The sequence below is a fragment of the Ascidiella aspersa genome, chromosome 7, assembly GCF_963924565.1.
Source record: "Ascidiella aspersa chromosome 7, kaAscAspe10.2, whole genome shotgun sequence".
Lineage (NCBI taxonomy): Eukaryota > Metazoa > Chordata > Ascidiacea > Phlebobranchia > Ascidiidae > Ascidiella > Ascidiella aspersa.
In genome coordinates, this window is record NC_139453.1 from 22,488,030 (window position 1) to 22,512,260 (window position 24,231).

At 37.5% G+C, this 24,231-nt stretch overlaps 2 protein-coding genes across 2 annotated transcripts in view; one reads left to right on the forward strand and one right to left on the reverse strand.

Moving 5' to 3' along the window:
* The first annotated feature begins 4,659 nt into the window (after window positions 1-4,659).
* LOC146138361 (uncharacterized) lies at window positions 4,660-23,286 on the forward strand. Its single transcript, XM_083394578.1, has 23 exons — window positions 4,660-4,766; window positions 5,382-5,445; window positions 5,836-5,868; window positions 7,829-7,987; window positions 8,552-8,674; window positions 9,011-9,043; window positions 9,573-9,734; window positions 10,036-10,158; window positions 13,722-13,754; window positions 14,550-14,708; window positions 15,273-15,392; window positions 15,497-15,529; window positions 16,234-16,398; window positions 17,174-17,296; window positions 17,971-18,003; window positions 18,978-19,124; window positions 19,595-19,732; window positions 19,998-20,030; window positions 20,101-20,253; window positions 21,167-21,292; window positions 21,512-21,544; window positions 21,693-21,848; window positions 22,188-23,286. The coding sequence occupies exons 1-23, from the start codon at window positions 4,701-4,703 to the stop codon at window positions 22,316-22,318; spliced, it is 2,346 nt and encodes a 781-aa protein (XP_083250704.1). The 5' UTR covers window positions 4,660-4,700; the 3' UTR covers window positions 22,319-23,286.
* The window catches only part of LOC146138362 (protein CMSS1-like), a 76,786-nt gene continuing 75,512 nt past the window's right edge, over window positions 22,958-24,231 (reverse strand). Inside the window, exon 8 of the mRNA XM_083394887.1 lies at window positions 22,958-23,414. Coding sequence (XP_083251013.1) covers window positions 23,331-23,414 — 84 coding nt within the window. The 3' untranslated portion in view covers window positions 22,958-23,330. The remainder of the gene's footprint in view (window positions 23,415-24,231) is intronic.

A 24,231-nucleotide genomic window follows, 5' to 3' on the forward strand; every position in this document is an offset into this window, starting at 1 on the left:
AAATGAATAGGCCTGATCAAATGTTTTTTTTTTGCTTCTCGCACTTGGGAAACGTTCCTCCGAAAACCGAATTCGAAACGAGGCGAAAAATTACATACGGATACTGTAAGCCACCCCTATTCGCCAAAATAAATATAAGCCAACTTTTGCCGAACCCATATCCTGTGCTTTACGACCCGGGCATTTAGGTTTGCCGTCGACGTTGCGAAGAAATTCGTCCGGAAACGCGAAACGAGATAGAGCTAATGGCATCGTGATAGAGACACGCTAAGGAATTTTCCATTCCCCAACCCCCGCTATATAAATTTTGGCAGGCGGAACTGAAGTCCGACATTAGCGACTGTAAAGTTTGCAAATTTCCGAGAATTTTGCAAACAGATGGAACTGCGGCATCAGGTTTGCGGGTGTTTTCGTTGATAACAGACCTCGACGAAAAACATATCATGCCAGGGTCGTTAAAAAGCCAAACTCGGCGCCATTTCGCATTTTCGGTCAGACAAAATTCATGTCTCGATTCCAAGAAGTTGAGAAAATTAATAAAACTTAACGACCTTTGTCAATATAAAATGCGACTGAACAACAGCCGACTCGCACATTTGCGGTGTTCATTGGAACCTGACAAGTGCGATCAATCTCGCGCTGTTTTTCATCGTAAGCGTAATCGCTACTTAACATTAGCGCGATTTTCGGTCTTGGAGGAAACTCTTTGCTAATCATCGTGCCTTTTGGTCGTCAACAAAATTAAGACACCGACGTCACAATATTTTTCGTGACGTAAAATCGTCCTGTGACACGACCTTGCAACGTAGGGTAGGCGTACGTTAATTTGCCTATAAATCAGCAAGTCGTAAAACGACTTTCGTATATAGCTTCGTTAAAGACGTATGACCATGCTTTATTGCGAAATTATTGCACAATATAAGCCCGAAATGTCCAAATTCATTTTTCAGTCGTGATCGTTAAGCATGTACACATTAGCAGAACATGCTTCAAGACTATACTATTTGTTTTTTCATGCAGACTGTTAGAGACATGCTTAGGGAAATTAGTTGAACAAGCGCCCAGAAACGTCACGGTTATACAATTTCCAGGTACTGTTGAATAATATCGGAGTAAATTTGGCTAAACACTGGCAGTCGGAAAGTTTGCTTAACGGATTTCGTTAGGTCGTTTTACATGCTCAGTTAGAAAAGCACGCATTAAGAATAGCGAAATGATCTTTTGAGACCATGTATGGAGAATCTCAGGATGGGTTATAGAGAAAAATAAACTAAAAATCAAATTATATTTAAAGTGAAATTTATAGCGAAAGTCCAGACATGTACGTTTTTATTTTTATAGTATATATTATTCATTTATGGCACGAATAAGGTATTCCATAATTAAATGCACCGCAAAAGCGTCCATTTGGGTATAGCCGGCCAAATTGCCGCATATTTTTTTAACTCGTATAGTTTCAGTAAATTGAATTTGAAACAACGTTTATTAATGTTTTTTGCATAGGCACTACTGACAGCAGTTGATATTTATTTTGTTTATGTAAGCTACTGTTACTTTGCAAAAAAGATGTCGACCAAATATCAAACATCGGCTGCGCTTCTTCTGTTAGCATTCGGAATGGTAAGTTTGCTCGGAATACCACCATGAGCAGACCTATGGGCCAACAACGGCCCACGGGACAAGTCCGGCTCACCAAGGATTTTATTTCGACTTCGGGCATTTTCCATAAAACTTGTTTAAGCTAACATATACGCCTTTATTCAATTAAACAAGTAGCACTTGTAAGACATCTTCACCTATCCGTATACTTTTACCAGCTTGTCAAAATAAAGATATTTACCGCTATTTTTATTTTTAAGGAATTAATTTATATTATGTTTGGTTGAGATCCCGTTGTAACACGACTCTCCCGATATTTTTTGTTTCTCGTGTGTCCCCCGTCAGTTCATACCACACCATAATATACGCGTCAGTCATACCACAAAATTACAAAAACATTAAAAAAATTGAACATAACATTGTGAAGTGACAAATAAAAATGAATTTTGTGCAGTTGGCAAAAGAGTAAAATTTTACAATTCGGTTTAAAACCTTTCCATAATTGTTTACAAGCTGAAATAAAAACAATACGATAAAAAAAAACTATGGAGGTACAGTCTACAGCCTAAAACGTAAAATGGGTCAACTATTTTTGCTCATTGTCTGTAGTTTTAAATAAGTAAAATATTTGAGAAATAGAGTGTAAAATCCTTTTTAATTTGAAATATCATTTGTGTTTTAACAATGTGTCCTAGGATGAGCTAACCGCGTTTTCGAAATGAAATTTTAAATTGATAAAAGCAATAAAACTCGCTTAGAATAGTTCTATAATCTCGTTATTAGTACACACGTACATATGGTACGTCGTGTGGGATTTTTATTTAAACTTTTAGTTACAATACGCTTAACGAACGTGAGTTAGCAAATAACCTTGTTCTTCACGCCTTTCGGTTTCAGGCCAGACTGAAATTCGTCGAAACAAGCCTTGTCATTACGCGATAATTTGCCGCTTTTTGCACGTGCGCGGATTAAAAATAGCTGCGTTCGGAGAAAGTCGATTTTTGAAGAAACGGCCACTGCCAAGAGGTTGATCGAACAAACGTGGCAGTCAAATCGAACTTACGCGCTTCTGTTATTTATGCGTTTCGGCTTGCGGAAAGCACGCCAGATATTATTTATAGTGGAACAAGGACGATTACGGATTCGCGTGATCAAAGACGTAAAGTTGTTCTAAATTTCGATCGCAAACGCGGTTTTAAAAATATGCATGCTCAATTGGCTGTATCGCATGTGCTTTTTATTATTTCGGTAAATGTCACAAACAAGTAATGGAAATATAAAGGTAAATGGAATATAAAGGCGATTGTTTTATTAGGTCTAGTTATAGCGATGACCTGTTAACGCCTTAGAATGCCTATGCAGATTTTGCAGATTTTTTTTTCGAACCCCTAAAAATAAGTTGTTTAAAAAATTTACTAAAGACGCGCATAAGCAAAAACCAAAACAACTGTTTCATTTATCCCTCTTCTGCTCACGACACATTACCTAATCTATTGAAATGTTGTAAAAATGCTAACATAACAGCAAGAATAAGTGTTCGTATAGTCTTAACCTGACCTGGGCAACGTACGCCCCGCCAAGCAATTTAATCCGGTCCGCGGTTAGCCTGTTTTAAATAGTAAAATGGAAATTGTTTTGGGGCTTCGCGCGAATTCTTCTGTCTTTCTTGTATGTTTCGCGCGATGTTTTGGCATTTACAAACATAAAACGTCCTCTGCACTGTGATCTGTGGCACTCTCTTCAACGAAAATTTAACAAACTTAGCCTAATATTTATATATTTTTTGCGCTTCGGTCAAATGTATTCCGTTTTTAAAATATGAACGAAATACCGACCGTTTTCTAAATACCGATTTAAATTTTGTCAACTTACTTTGCTTAATGCCTTGCTGTGTGTTTCTCCCGATTTATACAGTTTTTTTGCAATATGGGTAACTTAAGGCTTCAATAAGAAAATAAAAAACATTGTAATTTTTTTGTGCGAATTATTTACGTATTTTAACCATAACTTTTAGGTCAACGCGCCCAACAACTTAATAATCGCGAATAGGTCAAGCAATGACCGTTGTTTGTCTATTCTCTATGCGTAGACTTAAATTGCACATTTTCGCCCAACTCCAAACGTAATAACAAGTTCGTTAGCTTATTTGTTTTATAGTGTCAGAGTTTGACGTCATATTGCGTGTATTAGATATCCTATTTTCTCCCGGCTAGCCACAACATTTAAGTTTCTCATGCGAATCGCGGTAAAAAATAATTGCCCACCCCTGGTCTTAACAATAGAAACGTCCAAAAATCTTAAAGTTGAAAAAGGGTATATAACAATAACGAAATGAAAATCTAACCATCGCACTTGTAAAACGTCCTAAGCTCCAAATAATTAAAGATAAAACCATTATTTTTTATTTTTATTTTAGCCAAATTGATTTCGCGGGTTGGCCATTTTCGCGGGTTGGCCTTGTTACACGGGATCTCGGCAATTTTCTAAAATTATTTGTTAAATTGCTGTCACCAAATTTCACACAAACACAACACTCACGATATTAAGGTTTAGAATTATGCTTGTTAAGACTATAGTCGGGCAAAGAGTTTATTATTTTGACACGACGCTGCTATGCGTTTGTCGTGACAGTACAGCAATCGACAGCAAAATAAGCTTGTCAAGAATACACCCGATTGGCCACGCAAAGTCCGCATGCTGGGTATCAAACACGAATTACGCCGTCAGCCGTCAAGTTTTTGGGCCATATTTAGTCTTTGTGAGCATTGACATTTGGATGCGATTAGGGTGACGGCACGTTTTAGCAATCGTTTCCGACAGTCCACGGGATATTCGCTTAATTGCAAACTTCTAGCTAGCCTTTCCCTATAGTATTTTGCATGAAACGCAATTGCATTTCACACACAAATCCACTGAGTTATTTTCGCACAAAGTTACTGGAACTGAGTTTACGATTATATGATTAGAATTTAGCTCCACCAAGCGGAAAATTTAATTAGCCCGCAGCGATAAATGAAAAAAAGAGGAAATAGGTTTTAGCACCATTTATTTTATTCGTTATTTAGAACTTTGCTGAACGGTCGTATAGTTAAACTTAAAAAATGAAGCAAGTTAGTGTAATATTTGTCGGGATTCAGCTACTATTAAGTGCAAGTTACGTGGAAAAGGTATAAGTAAAATAATGCAATGCACTGCAATTAGCATGCTTATATTTTAAATGAATACAAACGGTAATTACTTAAACAAAAAGTGAATACTATATTTTCTAATTAAGGAAAAGCACCAGTCCCTACGAAATACATTGTATAACAGATCATAGAAAACTTGCAATAATTAAACCTAGGTTGGCCTTGTAGTAAAGAAATTATTTCGTTTTACCAATAGTCACCACCGCATAGCGCAATAAGATGTACGCTTCACAAAATAAAGTTATCGACCTCGCTTGGAACAAAACAAATTGTAGTACAATTTTGTTTAATTTTGGACGGTAGGACCTTTCCCGTGATCGTTTCAGTAAAAGGGCTAAAATGGAACTTTAATAAAAACGTTCTATGGGCAAGATTTTTATCGCGCCTTTGTACGCCGCCGGTCTATTCTTTGGCTTCGGCTTAAACGCCGCTTCGCAGTATTTTAAGTTTACACTATAAACAAATCACAGTGACCAACGTGTTGGGAAATTGATAAGATTGACAGCTGCACGGTTCACATTTCTCGCAAGCGTGGGCCTGTTTAAATTGTTTTTCGCAGAACGAGAGATAAACAAAATATATTTTTTATTAAAGGTATCTGCTGCGGGCCTGGGGGACGACCTTAAACTTCTGACAACCGTAGACAATGAGAATCCACGTAAGTAAATTGATTTGCATGTAGTGTATAAGAAATAACGGAAATGCAAAAATAAAGGAATGTGAAGTCTGAAATGTTTACGAGAGTGTTTATCGGGCCACTGAAACGCGTCACGTTTTATTTTAAAAAATGTAGAAATTTGTAAAGCCTGTTGAGTACAAATTTTGATAATATGTCGCTACTTTTCATGTTTTTCGCTGTATAAGGTGTTCGTTCATTTGCGGACAATTGCTCATTAACAAGGAATAGACTTCTCAGTTGAATATAACGTATTGTATTTGCTTTTTGTCTTACATCTTACTATATGTTTAACGTTTGCTACAAGCATATATCCTCGAAATATTCCACAACTATATGATTTCGTTTGACGTTGGCTACTTTTTATTTCAGATCTTGTGAGTGAAGTCGTCACCAACCTAGCAGGTAGGTCGTCGCCAAATTCGCCAAACCCGTGCTTTGTTTGTTTTAGGCGCCTGCAACAATGTTCAGTCCGCATTGTGCGTTGATTTCGTCATCGACATAACAGTTTGGAACCGGACAAACTAGTTTTGCTGCAGGGAACATTAGAATGAAGTACACCGAGGCGTTTTACTTAAACTCGTTGTAGTTTTGCGGAAACTTTTTACTTTACAAGATTGATTAGGAAATCCCTGCGAAGTGCGTTTACTAGTTTACCCACTTAAAGGATAACATGTTTCCTATTTGTAATTGTGTAAAACGTTCTTTGCTGTTGCTTGAGACGTTTATAGTTGGTAAAAACAACGTAAAAATAGATAGCCTATGTGTGAATAGTATTCCGGCCAAACAGAGATTTTTCATCTGTGTAATATAGTACTGCGGTCTCTTGTGATATATCAATTCAAGGAAATGTTTTTGGAAATAGGTAAATACTTACAATCCCAAAGCAATTACATCGTTGGTTTTTATGTGGGCCCTTGACTTTTGGTTAAAATTTTGTATAGGTTAGAGCTTTTTTATGTTTGTCGTTTAATTTTGCGTGGTGTTGTTTTATTCCCTGATGAAGGCTCCCGGTATAGGTATAGCTGAACAGTTGGAGAAAAAAGTATACTATGCCTGGTAGAAACAGCATATTAATCGTTTTCTATTGAAAATTCATGTAAAAAGTTGAAAAATTAAACAACCTTTCCTGAAGTTACTTTTGCCGGCTAGCAATAGATGCCACTTGTTTTCGCCAAAAAATTCACACCCGAGGCAGTGTGTCGAAACGCAATTTCGTCCGACACGCTTCGAAATGACATCACCTTAAATCGGGGGATTATTCTGGCCGCCTTCCACGTGCGTAACAATTAAGACGTCTGTCAGCTCGATCGCTCGCGAAAAACAAGCGGTTTTAACGCGACACCGCGTCAAGAGAGATGAGCCCACTTCACCTTGTCTTTGTAGATTTAATCTGACAATTCCAACTTACGTTCCAAGTTCTCGACTTTCCTTGTTTAAGCGTGTCGGTTTTCGTGTCACAAAAATTCCCTTGTCTCTGCGCGAATCCAACTTTAATGCATTGTCGAATTTGCGACACGATTCCGTTGTCGGCCAAATCCGCTTTTGTCCGTTTTAGTGTAAATAAAACTAGTTGTCATTGACTTTGCGTTCTGACAACCGGAATTATCGACATTTACGCGTATTGCATTGTATCGTCGGCGGATTTAGATTCCTTTTCTTGTATGCGGGAAGTGTGCGGTTTCAAACTTCGCGGCCGTATTCGCATTCATTTTAAAACTTAATTTCTTCAAAAAAATGAAAACGTAGTTCATTAAGTTACCAGTCGCTGATCGAGATTACACCCCAAAGCGTAAAACTAATTAAATGATACTTGGGTCCAATATTTATCACGCACGAAAGTTAAAGCAATCGTTAAAACGTGACGGCCAAGCTTTTATATTTGTCTCTTGGCCTTTCGTATTTAAAATGTGTCGTGCTAAAGTAATCGTTTAAGCAACAAAAATAAACCGTATATCTTAAAAAAAAACATGAATAAACATTTTCCCCAATGGTTTGTAGCGAACCACTATCTGTCAAAATAGCAGGTCGGGAAAGTAATAATTTAAATGAACGAGACAGAAACAGCATTTTTTTCGCAAGCTTGTTTAGATTTCAGATATCCTTTTTAATTTAATCATGACCAAAAATAAACGAAAAATGCTTGGAATTTTTTTTTTCGACGTCGAAAATAATAGGATGGATTGGCTAATTTCGACAACTTTAGGTCTTGCTGACGAATCAGAGAAACGCAAGTGCGTTTAGTCGTCGTGAGACGGTTCGACTCAGCATAAAAAGTGTGTTTAGCCATTATTAACGAATACTACCTCCGAATGGAATGCATTTAGCTAACCTTTTGCCTCTAATTTCTTCACTCCAATTTCAGTTTCCTGTTACATCACGGGGAGCGACTTGGAAGGCGAGGTCTTGACCTTGACGTGTCCTTCCGACTGCCAAAACGTCACCGAAAAACTGTGGGGCGACCAGTACTACAGGGCCGACAGCTACATCTGCGCAGCCGCCATACACAACGGCAGAATCGAAGGTAAAAATTTACGCCCGACAATGATGATGGCGAACTTGCACACAAAATGATTTAATCTCAGATCTGTTGTTTCATCACGCCCAAGTCGCAAAACAGACCAAATTTAAAACGTTAAGTATACAGTCTTTGAACTAGACATAACCCACCGATGAACTTAGTAAAAGTCGAGCCTTTGTAACCGCCATTTTCGAAGCGTCAGTTTGTTGACCAAATTATTGATCGAATTATCTTTCACACCATCTTACCTAACACGTTGAAATTAACGAAATTAACTACATCAGGATGTATTGCATATTTTGAGTAGACGCACAAAATATTGGAGATTACGATTTTACGAGTTTGCCTACTTTCTGTCAATGAAAGAAGCAACATTAGAATTGTGTCATGAAACTCTAAAACATCTTTGTCGTTGAACATTTTGATCCACATAAAGCACGACGATTACTTAATTTTTTGCCAACTCTTTGAAATGGGCTTAAGCCTTAAGGAATCCTTAGAATAAAGCACAACATCGACCCCACCGCAACTATACAGATAAAAATTGTTGTAATTGCCTTCTGACAGCAAACAAGGGTGGCACCGTGACTGTTCGCAAAATTGCTGGACGCCCCAGTTACAAAGGAAGGTGGTCGAATGGAATCTTCAGCAGGGCTTCTGAAAGCGGAAATCGTACATTGGTCTTCCAAGGTACGCGGCATTATACTCTTTGTTAAGTGAAGTGAAAAACGTACTTCATTATCTATACCGCTTTTAAGAACGGGCGATCGAAGATAAGCATTTCAAACGCCCTAAGCTGTGCTATCGCTAGTTCTTATTAATCTCCTACGTAGCCACAAGAAAATTAACTCAATGCTGCCTTAAACATCAATAAATCACCACAGCACCGTTATCAAGAATTCGCGCAGCTTTGACCCTTTTGTTTGTTTCGCAAAAGCCCGGCGTGTTGGGAAAATTTGCCCTATTCGTCGCGCTTCGTTTTGTTTACATCGAATCAAATTTAACAAGCTAAAAATGTTTTCACAGATGCGGCTGAGGCGAAAGAGAACTTGTACGCAGGTGAGTTGTTGTCCGCTGCGCATGTTTCTTTCTTCTTATTCACACATCGATGTTGAAACGTTAATTTAGGCGTTGTTTTGCTTTTCACGCCACATTGTTTTAAACGAAATCCCCCGCGTCCGAGAATTTTGAGCAACTGAAATAGACGTTAAGTATAGAGATGTTTGGTTTATTTAATTTTTAGGGCAATTTAGCAAAGAGTTAAGAATAGTAACCGCCCGCAGGCGTTTCTGCCGTGATTATCACCTCATCCGCAGTTATGTATAATATAAACAGTATCGAGCAGCGATTGTTATAATATTGACGTCACAAATCACGTTAACCGTAACAATAAAAAATAAAAAAGTAACGTCAGTCGTTTATGTGCCTTTAAACCACCACATATAACTGTCCAACAAAGGTATAAGTTTAAGATTTTATTTCTAACACGACGGCGACATTCTTTGACTTAAATTCATTGATTAAACAAATGGCAGTTTATTGCAATGTTTGTTACGTGCAATGGGTTCAAACTCAACCTGTTTTTCAGTTTCTTGCTTCGCCAAAGCCGACTTTACCAGCGAGGACCGATACCTGGCTATTTGTCCTGCCGGATGCGACATGGTCAGTGATAACGCGGTCTGGGGCACAGGGAAATATTCGGGCAGCTCCTATTTGTGCGCGGCCGCCATTCACGGCGGAAAATTCCCAGGTTTGTTTTTTTCGAGTTGGTTGACTTAACACTTACAGAAATATTACACCCTCTATTCTGGTAAATGGCTTAATTCTGGGAAAAGTCCAACCTCTCTTCATATTTTAGCTTCAAGACGAAATTTAAATGTGTTACAATATGTATGTTTTGTTCTCTAACCATCAAACCCTAATATAACGCGAGTTTGTACCTATTTCAACCTTCCAAGCAAGAACAGTATTGGTTGAATGACGAATAATTGGAATGCGATAAAACCATCTGGACAAAGTGTATAAAAATGTTTTTTTTTTCTTTTTTTTAGCTGAAAAGGGTGGTCGAATTGCCGTCGTGAAGAGGCCTTGGCAGAGCAGCTTTAACGGATCCACGCAAAACGGAATAACGTCGCAGTCTCTTTCTATTGGACAGATCTCCTACGAAATGGAAGGCACGTGATTTTTATTGTCGACTTACACCGTACGAATTTAAACTTAGCGGTACTTTAGAGCTAACGCTTTACCTCAAAACTGAAATTGCAAAACCAGAGAAGTTCGCTCAACTAAATTTTTGAAATTTATATGAAAGCTATATCTGGGTACATTATGCACGAATAAAGCCAAAAAGGTCGAGTCAATCGACAACATCTTGATAAAGACGTTTCGATAAGTATTCTTGTATCATCATCAATTAATTAGTCACATTAACTATTTTCAAAGTTATAAAGAGTATACGTTTATTTTTAAAACAGGATGTTGGATTAGGCACCATTAAGATTTCGTTTATATATGTCTCAACAAAGATCTCCCCGAACGAAATTTAGATTAACCGTCGACTGCTGTCCTAATGGAAAATCCCGGCTTTATTGGCAAAGCTCATCTTCGGCGAATGTGCGTCGATTAGCTGCGTCATAACGCCCTTTGTCTTGCGGTTTATGACACATAATGGACTACTTGTGATAGAGCGCAGCTACTTACATAACACTCCCGACGCTTGGTCCTAAAGTAACATTTAAATTTTACCACGCCAATTAGTTCATGTAAAACAAAATTATCTAACTTATCAAGTACCATCCAGTTTTGCCGCGGTCTGCCAAACAAAACACATCTAAAGATCGTCGTTAAGTGTGTTGTATTGAAGGAACACATTACAACCGAGTCTTTGCATATTTATGAAGATTTAAAAGACTCAAAAACCATATTGTAATATCGTTAGAACGAGAAGCAAAACATCTTGACGGAAATAACGCGTTCTCCACCTTTCGAATTGTGTCAAGTACAAAAAACTTTCGCGGTACAATAAAGAAAATATCCTGCAGTTAATTTGTAAGGCCAAACCAACCACCCGCCAACTACAGGTAGGTATAGGAGTGGCTCAACATATCAAGGACCGTTTCCTGTTTGTTGCCACAGACTAATTAACAACAACACCTGGGACTAAAAAGCCTTCCGCCGAACCTTAGAACCACCTGCGATAATTAAATGCGCCCGAGACATAAACGCACCTTGCGAAGTCTCGTACTTGTATCTTAATTAAAAGGTTGGCGGGGAAACCCTCAAAAACAAAATATACTCTAGATGGGGAAACACCTGTGTACGATTTAAGCAATGTAAATGTCAGTTTGTCAAGGGATTATCCGATTTCCTAAAATGAAGTTATTTTTTCCATTCTGCTAAAAAAATCGAATCTTATTTTGGTATATATATATTTTTTTTTTGGTCTAAGAATTGAAGCACATTTGCGTGTTTATCTTAGGAGTTCACATATAAATTACAAAAAGTAGTTCATGCCTAAAACTCGAACAATACAAGACAAATCGTTTATTCGCTTAAATGTTCCATTTCTCTGAGTGAAATTTATGAACACTTAAACAATGCAAAGGGCATATGATTTCTGCTCGCTAACTTCATGTACCCGCCTTCGTTAAGGTATAAAGCAGCCCATATGGAAACTTGGAGATTCCATGTTTAAATGCTTGGGGCGTCTGTAAGGTCGCCACCAACGCAAATTTTGCCACAAAACACGTCATTAGGTCTGCAGTTATACGTGGACTGATATTTTAGCAATCCGCAAAAGCGCGAATCTCACGTATGCGCTGTCCTGCACCTTTCAGTACCGGTTAAAGATTTAATCAGGCTATGATTTTAAACTTAGGATACCAAAGCCAAGGCGTGGTAGCAGAATATACATAAACGAATAAACAACACGTGACATGCGTGGTGCGAAGCTTGAAAACTTAATTAAGGATGGTGGTTCTTAACTTTTATTCTATCACGCCTCATGGATAATTAATTAATGATTGTCCACTTTTGAACCTATTTCAGTCATGAGTGTCCACCAGACAGAATAACTACTTTGTGGAATACGCATCAGCGAAATTTGACGGCACTTTTAACGAATCTTATTTTTTCCGCGACGTTAATCTCCTAAAAAAGTGAAAGAAAGTCATCTGTAGATGGTTTTAAATAGAATTTGCCCAAAATGTTCGTTTAAATGTTTTAACTTCACTCCAAAGGGAACTCAAACACCGCAACACTAATATTAGAAGCCCTCTTCGCGGAAAGCGTATTAAACATACTTTTCATACACTCAAAGTGACCGACTGGCAAATATTTTCAATAGTTGCCACAATGGCACATTGCATTTGTATCACGTGTAATAGTAACTTAACTACACAGTCGATGTTTCTTAGGTTAAGGACAGCGTTAAGGCAGGCATGCGGACATGTTAAGTCACTACAAAAATAAGATATTTTGAAAAAGTTTGCGCTACCCTGCAAATGTTAGAAGCCCTCGGTTTAGAACCACCGATTTAAGAAATTCTTCAGTAATGTGCACATGATTTTACGGCGAAATGTAATTGGGCGAAGCTTATTTTGCCTAAACACAAATGTCAGTCTGTCAGTGTTTCGCTACAATCGGTGCCGATGATTTTATCGCGAAAATCTAACTGGATGATGTCTCTTCGTTGTGTAGTTAAAAACAAAGTCGCCCAAGCTTTATAGAAATTTGAGCTGTCTTTACGCGTTTTCCTTGAGCGAGTGTTTTTCTGGTGTAAATGTCATTACATAACCTGCTTCATTTCATAACATGCAAATATTTGGAGTGGAACTTATTGAGAAACTGTTTTGCTCACAGACGCGTGTGTGTGACATCAGTTCGTAACTTCATTCAGCGCTTCCTAACCGGTGCGCTAAGAAAGGTTACCAGGTGCGCCGCAGGCAAATCGAAAAAATATTCAAAAATATAAACGTAATTCTTTACTTTTTACGTTGCACTGAATATGTGATTATATAAATCACCCTTACCCCTGCAAGATAAAAGTAGACCTTAATTCCTGATCTTTACTTTTTAATTTTGGCTTAGCTCTTTGGACAAACAGTACTTTGAAGATAATGGACGTTAATGTGAATGTATTAAAAACTTACAAAAACGTTTACAGGTGCGCCATGACGTAAATAAGGTTGACAAACACTGACTTAATTGATTATAATTCTTCTGTGAATAAAAATCGACGTACCGCATTGCATTTAATGTATTGGACATGGAGAAACACGCTATAAGTAACCATGTAATCCGTTAAAATGTAATCCAACTGCGCGCTGATTAACGGTGGCTTGTCTTGTTCAACCTAACCGCAACGGGCTCGGCGAAAGTAGGTACGGATTTAAACCTGTTCGTGATATAATCGTGCAATGTTAGCGAATCACCAATTCCGTCCGGCGAGGAATAAATATTTACAGCGCATGATTGTAAAGTCTGTTTGCCATACACCAACTCACTTTGTGTATAGCGCTACAAACACCATTGACCAACACGTCCTACACGTGTATTTTTCCATGATGGCAAAAAAATGTACATATCTTGGTCCGTTTTCAGAAGTTCTCAACTGCCGGATTTTACTGAACTAAATATGCAGGGTATTCATGGCAGAATTAAGTTTCAGTACTTAAAGTATGCCAAATTATTAATTATGTTATATACGGATTCTGATATTTTCTTTGTTTTATTTCAGAATGTCCACAGAATCTGTCGGCAGTTTTATCAGGTAAAACATTTCTTACGTGATTTAAAAATAATTAGTTTTTTTTAGATTTTACTTAAAACAAGTGCGTGTTTATGCTTAAATGGTCAAGGCTTGACTGAACCTTTTGATAGTGTTAAATATAAATATCCAACTATAAATGCTACCCATACGTAATTCATTAAGGCGTACGACGGAAGCGTTCCTGTATCAACCCAGAATATCGCACCTGCTTTAGCATAATTTGTACTTAATCCTGTAACCCTTACCCGAATGGTAACCTCTTAGGCAGAAGCCTTTAATTAAACTAAACGCTTAATGGGCTGTTGCGGTATAGTGCACTTAGTGCAGAGTACTAACGCAAATTGAACGAATGGATAAATTTCGATTTATGATTTAAGGATTATCTCGAAATGTCGCTACCGTAATTGTTTTTCGAAATCGTGTTCGCTTTAAATTTAGGCTCTATTTATAATTTTGGTTACCCAATACTGGAGTTTGTCGTTTATTAGAAACAAAAAAGCTGAAGGCGTTTATTAGAAACAAAAAGGCCTTGTAAAAAAGTCAAAATCAAGTTGAATACTATGGTTTATCGTTTATAACCAGTGAAAAGTCTTGATAACGAGGGAAATATATGTTACAGCTTTCAAACCATAGGAATCCCGATTTCGCAAAGAGTAAAATGTCTAAACTTCAATTATTGTTGATTGTTTAGTATTCCTTCCCAATTGTCATCCGACTTTAAAGACCCATTGTAAAAGTCTCGATATATTAAATCCAAAAATTTCCTCCAAAAAAATTGCTCAATTCGTTTCCCAGTCGGATGCAGCTTTCGCGCCGACCGGGTGCTCGAGGATTTTTTCACCGTGATCTGTCCGACTCGATGTGGAGAAGACAACAGTGACGTGTATGGGGAAGGCCCCTATGCCGAGAACTCGCACGTGTGCGGCGCCGCAGTACACAATGGACTTATAGAAGGTATATGGGGTTTGTTTATTTTTGTACAAAACTTTAATCACTATATAGTCCCACTTTAAGGAGCGGATGATGTACAAAATTTGATAAGAGGTTTTCGTTTGGTTGCTGTCCATTTGAGTTTGTGTAATTTGCTACTATACAAACACCAACTTTTGACAGTTCCCCTATTTTACGAATAGCTTGTCTTAGGTTGCAGTTTTAAGGATTGATGTAAATAGTTTCGTCAGTGCCATTTAAAAAAATTGGCACTACACTGACTTTAACAAAAACATTTTTTTAGTTTGGTTTTTGTCATCTAATTTTTGACGTAAAACAGCCTGGAATAATATCTAGAGTGGCGATAAAAATTAAATATTTTACGTTATTCGGTTTAAACCATTCAAGTGGTTTATTGATTAAAAGGTCTGCAGTATAGTAATATAAGTCTCGGTAGAGCAGCCACCCCCAATTCAAGTTCAAGAAGCATTATCACTAAGAGTTGACGAGCCAATAACACATAGAAAAAAAAGTTGCTGACCCGTATAATAATAGATTGCTTTGCATTTAATTCCTATTCGTAATTAGGTGCTCTGGGAGGGCGAGTGACCGTGCAAAAACACGCAGTTCTGTCTAATTACTTTGGAAGCAAGCGCAACGGTGTCACTTCGCAAGCGGAAACGAACAAGGCATCTTTCGTCGTCGGAGGTAAACACTTGGTTACATTTAAAGCAAATGCCTTAATTGGAAACATTAAAATATTAATTTAAAACCTTAAGAAAGGTACCTAATTAAAATTTCTACATTTTCAGGAGCCCTGAAGAGGCGTCCCAATCTCCTCCGAGGTACGTTTTTATGCAAGTTATGCCCTCCATTTACGTTAAATAAAGTGTCGTTGACCGAAACAATGATTTATCAGTTTCTAAACCAGGGGTTCTTAAACTGTTTTACCGCAGACCCCTAATATACTTTCTTGCTTCGCGTTGACCACGGTAGGCGAAAAATTTTCAGAGATGACGTTATAAATTGACGCCAAAATACGAGTAATTTTCGAAATCTGGTTATTTCGGTTCAAAAAATATGTAAGTGAAATGGAGCGCAAATGCATTCAGTGCAAAAACGTTTTATTTTTATTTAAACTCTTGTCTTTGAAAAATTGATTACTTCTTAAATATACACTAAACACATTTCAATTAGGCCTTCATGAAGCCCCTAAAACTAGTTCACGGACCCGCAAGGGGTCTATGGACCCAAGTTTAAGAACCCCTGTTCTAAACGGTTTGGGAGTTTCGATTACCTCACAATAATAAAACGGTGCAAAAAAAATACGTCACATTGCTAGAACAATCATTCATTTTCAGCCGTAACACAATGAATAAATGCATTTGTTGTTTAGCTGTCCTGTTGTTACAATTAATCACGAATTTTATTGAAAACAAAACATGTTCTTCGTCTAACTGCAATCTCCAGCCATTATATTATGCTCACAAAACATTTCTTCAAATGTAACCTTGTAATAGATTGACAATTACAATTCTTGTTATTCCAGTTTCTTGCGACACGACAGCCGATATGCTGGCGGAAGATAGCTTCGTTGTAGAGTGTCCGCGTGGATGCATGTTCCACTCGTGGCAAGGTGCAGTGTACGGCAGCAAGACGTACACCACCAGCAGCAAGATCTGCTTCGCCGCTTTACACGCCGGAATTATTTCAGGTTTAGCGTCCGTCTGTTTTCGAGGACACAGCGTCAAATTACACCTAAACACATTTGTACTCATTGTTGAGTCGATTCTGCGAAAACTTTGTGTAAACTTTAGTGTTGTGCGAAAGTCAGTTTGAAATTAGGACCCAATCAGGTCGTCTGTGAAATGACTTAGGTACAAGTGAGTTTTATTTTTAACAAGTCATGTCTAAATCAAAGTCATCGGTTTCCCCGGCTGAAAGACTAAAGTCAAGTCAACTAATTTTACAAAAACGAAGTCAAGTCCAGTCAAGTCATTACAAAAAAACAGTAACTTAACTGAACTAAATTCATGTTATCGACTTAAGTAATTACAAAATTGATAAACTCCGCGATTTACTAAAAAGGGGCATATTTGGATAAGCTAGTTGTGACACCCTATACTGTTGATGCATACTGCATAACGTTTACTAGATAACCTAGCGTTTACACGTTTTTGCTGAAGTGCACGTTAAACTTATTTTACGTTTTCAATGAATTTGAATATTATCTTGCTTTTGTCTGCCTCCTTATCGCAATCAGCTGCGGATGTATTTCAATATGTACAAGGCCCAGTAAAACGCCTCATGAGCGTATTTATGAAACCTTTTTTTGTACACCATTTTCTTTGCATCTAAACAAAACTATAGACGCTCTTTGGCCACTCTTAAGGCTTTCCCCATTTAAACAAACCAACAAAATGCATTGTTTGAGAGGCGTCTATAAAGCGCGTCACTAATTTAAATTATGTTTTTTTTTTCTTTCACAGATCAAAATGGCGGCCCTGTTACCGTGCGAAAGATAGGCAAGCAAGACTGGTTCAACGGTACCACGGAAAACCAGATTGAAAGTCTGGAGTGGAGCACTAATGGAGAGGCATTTACCTTTGGAGGTAAACATAACTTTTACAGAGAATTGCTTGTATTTAAAATCGTATCAAGACAATTGTGCACCGAATCCAAACACGCTACAGGCTATACCTTGCAATTTAAATTTCATGCGCGTACGGTAATCGTTGTTTATTATTTGCTTTACGTAAGACGTATGTTCAAACCGGTCTACAGCAGTGTTTCTCAGCCTTTTATGGCTAGCGGCACCCCTAAGAAATAATAAATAGATTGCGGCACCCCTATAATATTTTTTCGTATGTAGTTCACTAGAATGTCACAATAAACGGAACTGGAACAACACACATAGACTCTTCACAAGTAAGAAGTTATAATTGGATTTACTCCACTCTAATCCTACACAAAAAGTTGTTAAGCAAAAATCAGATTCTCGAAGTTCTTAAATATCTCTCGGCACCCTTGAGCATTAGAAATGGAACCCCGGTGTGCCGCGGCACCCAGGTTGAGAACCACTGGTTTACAGTATAGTCCCGATTTGCCTGTAATTGATATGAACGCGCCTTATCGTAAAATCTCTCATTATACAAAATATTGATAGGCTGACGTGTTCGCTTTGTACCGTAGCAAACAAACGCACAAATTATCAGTTGCGAATATTAAGATCAAGAAAGGGAGAAATATTACTCTTGCCTGTTAATGAAACGCTTTTACTTTATAGGATACCTTGAAGAAGTCAAAACCGAACTGAGGGGTGAGTGTGTCATTTTTTCTTTGAACGTTTTTACTTTATTTTGTGAAATTTATTGTCGTTTTGTGGATAACTTGTTTAGCATCACACCTTTGAACTATAAAAGGCATTTCTACTCAATTATATAGTTTAACATTGATTTATGTGATTTAAAACCATTGCTGAAATATTTGTGAAACTTTGCGAGTATGATCAAGAATGGCAGCATAAGGAGCACATGGACTTAAAATTAGCACAATTAATTCAAGGTTATACTGAACGTATTTTAGTAAGTTTGGTAATCCACTTGCTGTGCCACCAAACGTCACATGTTGCCTATTTAATATTACCTTTTGAAACAACCACTTAAGATGTTGAAACACTTCAGAAAGTAAAAGGATCTTTCGCGGACAATAAAATGTAAAAGAAAGATTCTTGTCTTCGTATCCAAAGATCTTAAGACTGTTTATTTATTAAAACAGATAAAACATAAAATCATTTCTTAAAATCTTACAGAAATATATATATTACGCCTATAAGGCATCATCAGTTTCTGTACAAAAAACAAACATGTAAAAATGCCAATATGGGTCTAGTTGTTGCTTTTGCATCTGACATCTGCAGGTGTTTTATGATTTTAGACCTATACGCTATCCTACTCTTTTTAATTTTATATATTTTACTTTTTAACGACCCATATTGGCATTTTTACATGTTTGTTTTTTGTACAGAAACTGATGATGCCTTATAGGCGTAATATATATATTTCTGTAAGATTTTAAGAAATTATTTTATGTTTTATCTGTTTTAATAAATAAACAGTCTTAAGATCACTTGAGATGTTCTAAGCACATTTTCGTATTGATTAGCAAACAAAGGTTACGCTTACAACCCATTTAAAATGAGAAAAACATATAGGCATTGCAAAGCAAAATTCACGAATTAATCAATTGCGAGTAGCGGTATATTAACTCCATTTTTACGGAACATGTTTGCAGTATCCTGCAAGTTTGCTGCTTCCTATGTTATCGACCTTGAATTCACGATTGTCTGCGAGCACGGTTGCACTCGGGCGCCCCCTGAGGATTGGATGGACAGGTCAAACCAGGGTCTCTACTCGGCCACAACTCCAATATGCCTTATAAGTGAGCATTTCGAGCCAACTGTATAGCAATTAACGAAAAGTTACTAGTTTTGAACACCATTATTTTAAAGGTATTTACCAAATGGGAAGCAAGACTTTTTCAGTTCATTGTTAACGGAAGCATTATGCGACAATTTGGTCTATTTGCTGGATTTTGAGGGGTTGCTGTGTTTTTTCTGTTTAATAATTTTGGTTTTCAATGTTAGTATGCAAGTCTCTAAGTGCGCACGATTTATTTGACACTCTGTTCAACATCACATATAGACTAACGTCACCAACAACCATATGCAAATCCATATCGAGGTTTCTCAGTATAATTTTATTAAGAAGTTTAAGAAGATTTTATCTACTGATTTTCGTTTTGCAATAAGTTACTGAAGGCTGCTATTAGATTTTACCAGTCTGCCTCGCTAAACTATAAGCATTGTAGAAACAGTTGTTTGTTTCACCAAAACAAAATATTATGTTTAGGCCACCAATGGGCTGGAAAGCAGATTTCTATAAGAAGAACCTCGGGTGGCATCAAATACACTGGCGAATTCGAGAAATACGTCACCAGCGAGAGTGGCCTAGTGCGTAACCCAAGTCAGGGACACTACCTAATTCAAGGTTGGTGTAACTAGTTTCTATGTACATATTAGCTATCTTGAACCTTATAAACTGACTCACACGTGAATGATTTGTTAAAAAAGAAAAAAAACAAAGACCCATTTATAGGCTAAATAGTTGGATTTATTTACTAAGGCTGGTACAATAAAATTTAAATGAATTTTCGCAAATATCTTTATCAATTTACTAGTAGGCTACAGCCAGTCGTTTTAAACAATCTTTGTCATTTAAAAAACTACAATTTTCTTTTAACTTATTTTTGCAGACAAGAGCTTCCCGGAAGAAAAGGTGCTTTCAGGTAAATTTTTATTCATTTTGCAAACTTGAAGTCGACGCGAGCCGTTTTTAAAACAACCTTTTGGTTTCAGTCGGGTGCGAAACAACGGTTGCGTTCGTCAACAGCGACGTGTACACGGCAATCTGTCCTCCGGGATGCAGCGGAAACACGCTTTGGGGAACTGGAGTTTACTCCGACGACTCCAGTCTGTGCCTGGCTGCCGTCCACGACGGTAGAATCGATTGTGAGTTACAATTAGGCGCTTCAGTTCTTTCGTTTTACTTTCGGTTTTGAAAATTAGCACTCTTATGTTGTATTGAATGGAGTAACTGTTGTGAAATAAAATAACTTAATTGCAAGAATTTTGGGGTTGAAACGACACGACAAGGTTCTTCGAACAAATGATTGGGTTTGGATTTAAGTTATTGCGACGGAAGTTTAACTGAAATGTTTTTATAACAATTAAAATGCTTTTCATCACAGCTGAAATGTTTTTCATAACAGCAAAATGGATTATTTAGCTGAGATTTGTATGTAAAACAGTAGGCCTACGCTTGCTATATGTTTTCGTTTATGTTCTTCTCTTTATATTCGACACCATTTATTTTTAATGATTTAGATCAGGGGTGAGCAACTTTTTCTAGTCGTGGGCCAAAACCAATCTAAAAAAGGTCTCCGCGGGCCGTAATATGTCAACTTTGTAGACTTTACGCATCTTATTATCACTGCAACGACAGTTAATTAGGGATAAAGCTAGGGTATTTTACAATTTACACTAGATGGAGGAACAAGATTAACGCAAAGCGCAAAAAATATTTGCTTTTTCGTAGTTAAAATAGCTAAAAAATATGAAGAATGACCTCGTGCCCAGTTGTAAAATAGGTCGCGGGCCGGATCTGGCCCGCGGGCCGTAAGTTGCCCACCCCCCCTGATTTAGATTGTCGTCAGTGGTTTAATTATACTTAAACGGGATTTCAGTCATTTTTTTATATGCGATAATAATGGCAAGATCTACATTGAATTGTTGACCTTACTTTATGGAAACAATATTGTAGGAGAAATGTCCTTTTTTGTGTAAAATACTTTATTAGGAGCTTGCAAAAATGTTACCGACTGTATTGCAAAATAATGTAGGCTATTGTGTACGTGTTCCACAGGGAGACGTGGTGGAGCGGTAGCCCTACGAAAAACTCCAGGCCTCGATGCCTACATCGGAACGGAAGAGAATGGAATTACAAGCCAGTCTAAAGATCATCCCTGGATGACATCTTTTGTTTTTCAGAGTAAGATTTCTCAACATAGGCCTAATAAAGCTAGAATTTAGAATATAGCCTGCCACGTGCAACGGGTAGCGATGTTGACAAAGATCTATAAGTTAGCTTTGTACGGTCCAACAATAAGAACTACAGAATTACCATTGTAGGCCTAATTTATCAGACCACAGTGATCATTGTACGCTTTCTTCTAAACCTGTTTGCAACTACATTTTCTTGTTATTTCAGATGTATTGCAACACCGAACCTCCACGTTCACAAGTAAGTATGACAGTTTGATCTAAGTCAAATGATTGCCAATGTATTTCGCACTACGATTGCTCTTAATACGTTTTAGTGGACTAAAATGCTCCAAATAACAAGTTGTTTAAACCCGGTTAGAAAACATGGTTTTGTATGTTCCTTTCAGTCTCGTGCAAAACGATGGCAGTCTCGATTGAAAGCGAAGAGTTTGGGGTGATCTGTCCGAGTGGCTGCGAAAACAACTACGAGGTTTGGGGCACGGAAAACTACTTTGAATTCTCGTTGATCTGTACGGCCGCTATACACAACGGAACTATAACAGGTAAGAGCTCAAGTTGCAGCAGTGGTTTCAATCGTTGGTGCCTGTAATGTTTCTATAAGATTTTTTAATCTTGTCGGTTTAAGCAAAAAATAACAGGCCACACTTAATGATGGAATAAGCCAAATCGAACGAATTCCGATCTGTGTATGTATGGAGATTTTTTCACATTGAACCCGGAAAAATTAATTTAATAAAAATGCTAGCAAATTATTAACTAAACTACAAAGTTTGTTTATTCTCAAACTGGTGGAAAAAATGGGGTGATATAAGCGACTCGTACAGCGCAAAACACAAGTTGGTCTGCAACATGTTACCACGCTACTTTTTAATCGTTTTCAGCACAAGGAGGTTTGGTGAAAGTTCTCAAAACCGACCCGCAACGTATGTACCGGGCAAGCCTGCGCAACGGCATCCACAGCATGCCGATTCGGGGTCAGCAGGGACAACGCTCCTTTGTCGTCTTTGCGTAACTCCGCGCGGGAGCCAACGCGCATCTCGACACTATAGTCCCGAAACCTAGTCAACTATTCGCCAGTCAACTTTCGCATCGGTCATTCATCTAGCCCAGGGGTCACCAAACTACGGCCCGCGGGCCAGATCCAACCTGTCGGGTCAAATATTCCGGCTTGATGCTTATCTTTTTGATGAAGATGAACTAAAGTTTGAATGTTGTTTGTATTTACTTCGTTTAACGATGATTAAGGTATTAAAGTTCGGCAAGAATAGTTTTCCGAAAAAAGTTTGGTGACCCCTGATCTAGCCGGCGCTATATTTGCGTCTTGGGAAATGTTGTACATATGTTAAACCGAGCTTCGTTTCTCTTTCGTGACAAGGTTCCCGTGTTGGGCAGTTGCATTGACTTCTAGCTACGCCAAGACCGCAACGAGGTCTAATCGTGCTGTAACAAAGTCGACATTCCAAGTAGTTGTTTAAGCTTATATAACGACATATATAAGCTTAAATTTATAACGACAAACTACTGCTTAAGGGTTATTTGTCACCGATAATTGATCGGCTTTTGTGTGATCGACTTTTCATTTTGGGCAGACCTTTTGGAATACACAATCGACGTGATGGTGCATAAAGTAAAACCAGTTCATACATCAGCTTTGAAAAGTTTATTTAAAGGGATAATGACACAATTTACCACTATGTTAAAATACGCTTTAAAACCCAAGAATGTATTGGTGTAAAGGAGGCTTGAAACAAAATGTGCACCGCGTGCTTACTGAGCCGACACGTACAGTGAATTATTTAATTAACAGTAAAAAACTGTGATTTGTTTAATAGCGCATGTAAGTTTCCCCATAGCGTATGCTTTTGCTTGTGACGCAATTTCCGAAGAGATATGCCTTTTCGTCTGGTATTTTAACGATGTGTAACCATTATGTGCTTCAATAAACATATCATGCATATTTGAATGTTAGTGTGAAGTTTGAAAACTTCCGCTTGTTTTTTTGACGTTTAGAATTTCAATAAACATCAGAATAGGCCGACTTTTAGAGAAAGATTTTTGCATGCAGGTATGACGTGATCTTTTAATAGTTCCATCAATGACTTGCGCACCTGAAATAAAGCATATATTTGTTAAATGCTACAGCTAGAAGGTACTAATAATATTGAAGTATAACGATATTTGTAGGAAAAGGTTAGCGGGGAACAGTAAAACAGCCGCTTTGTCTGCTTCAAATGAGAACAACCCTAAAAAAACCTATAGCTGTTTAAATTATGTAATAGAGTAGGCTGCAATATTGCAAAATCGCTATAACAATTGCAAATAACCAAAAGCAAAGCAGCCAAGTGTAGAATGAGGACCAAGTGTAGAATGAGGACCAAGTGTAGAATGAGGCGGTTGTTTAATTTAGTCATTTTCAACTGGATTTTCTTTCGCCAATAATACCGTACTGTATATTCCATTGTTCCAAACTGTATTTTTGCCTATCATGACTATGTTAAAGCAAACTGTTTACAGGTTGACTATCTAGTCTTATCCCATTAGAAAATATGTATAGGCTATCCTGTGACTTTTTGCAAAAAGCAATTTCAGCCAATTTAATCCAATCGTACCTCTTCGATAACGTCCTAATAATATGACATTTAAACTTACTTTCAACGTATTGGAACTTAACTTTTACAAAATAAATGCACTGTATGTGTAATGCATATCTGGAAATAAACCCTGACAATTGTTAGCCTAAAATATAAGAATTCCGTTACGTTATGTTAGATTTTAATTGCACACCCCAGACACCAAATTTCAAAAGATATCTCATTCTTTATAACGTATCGTTTTAAAGTAACTTCGTATACGGCAATGTTTTGATGTAACTTTATAAGGTTATATTTGACAATATTCCTCCTACCCTATCAAAAATCCTGAAAC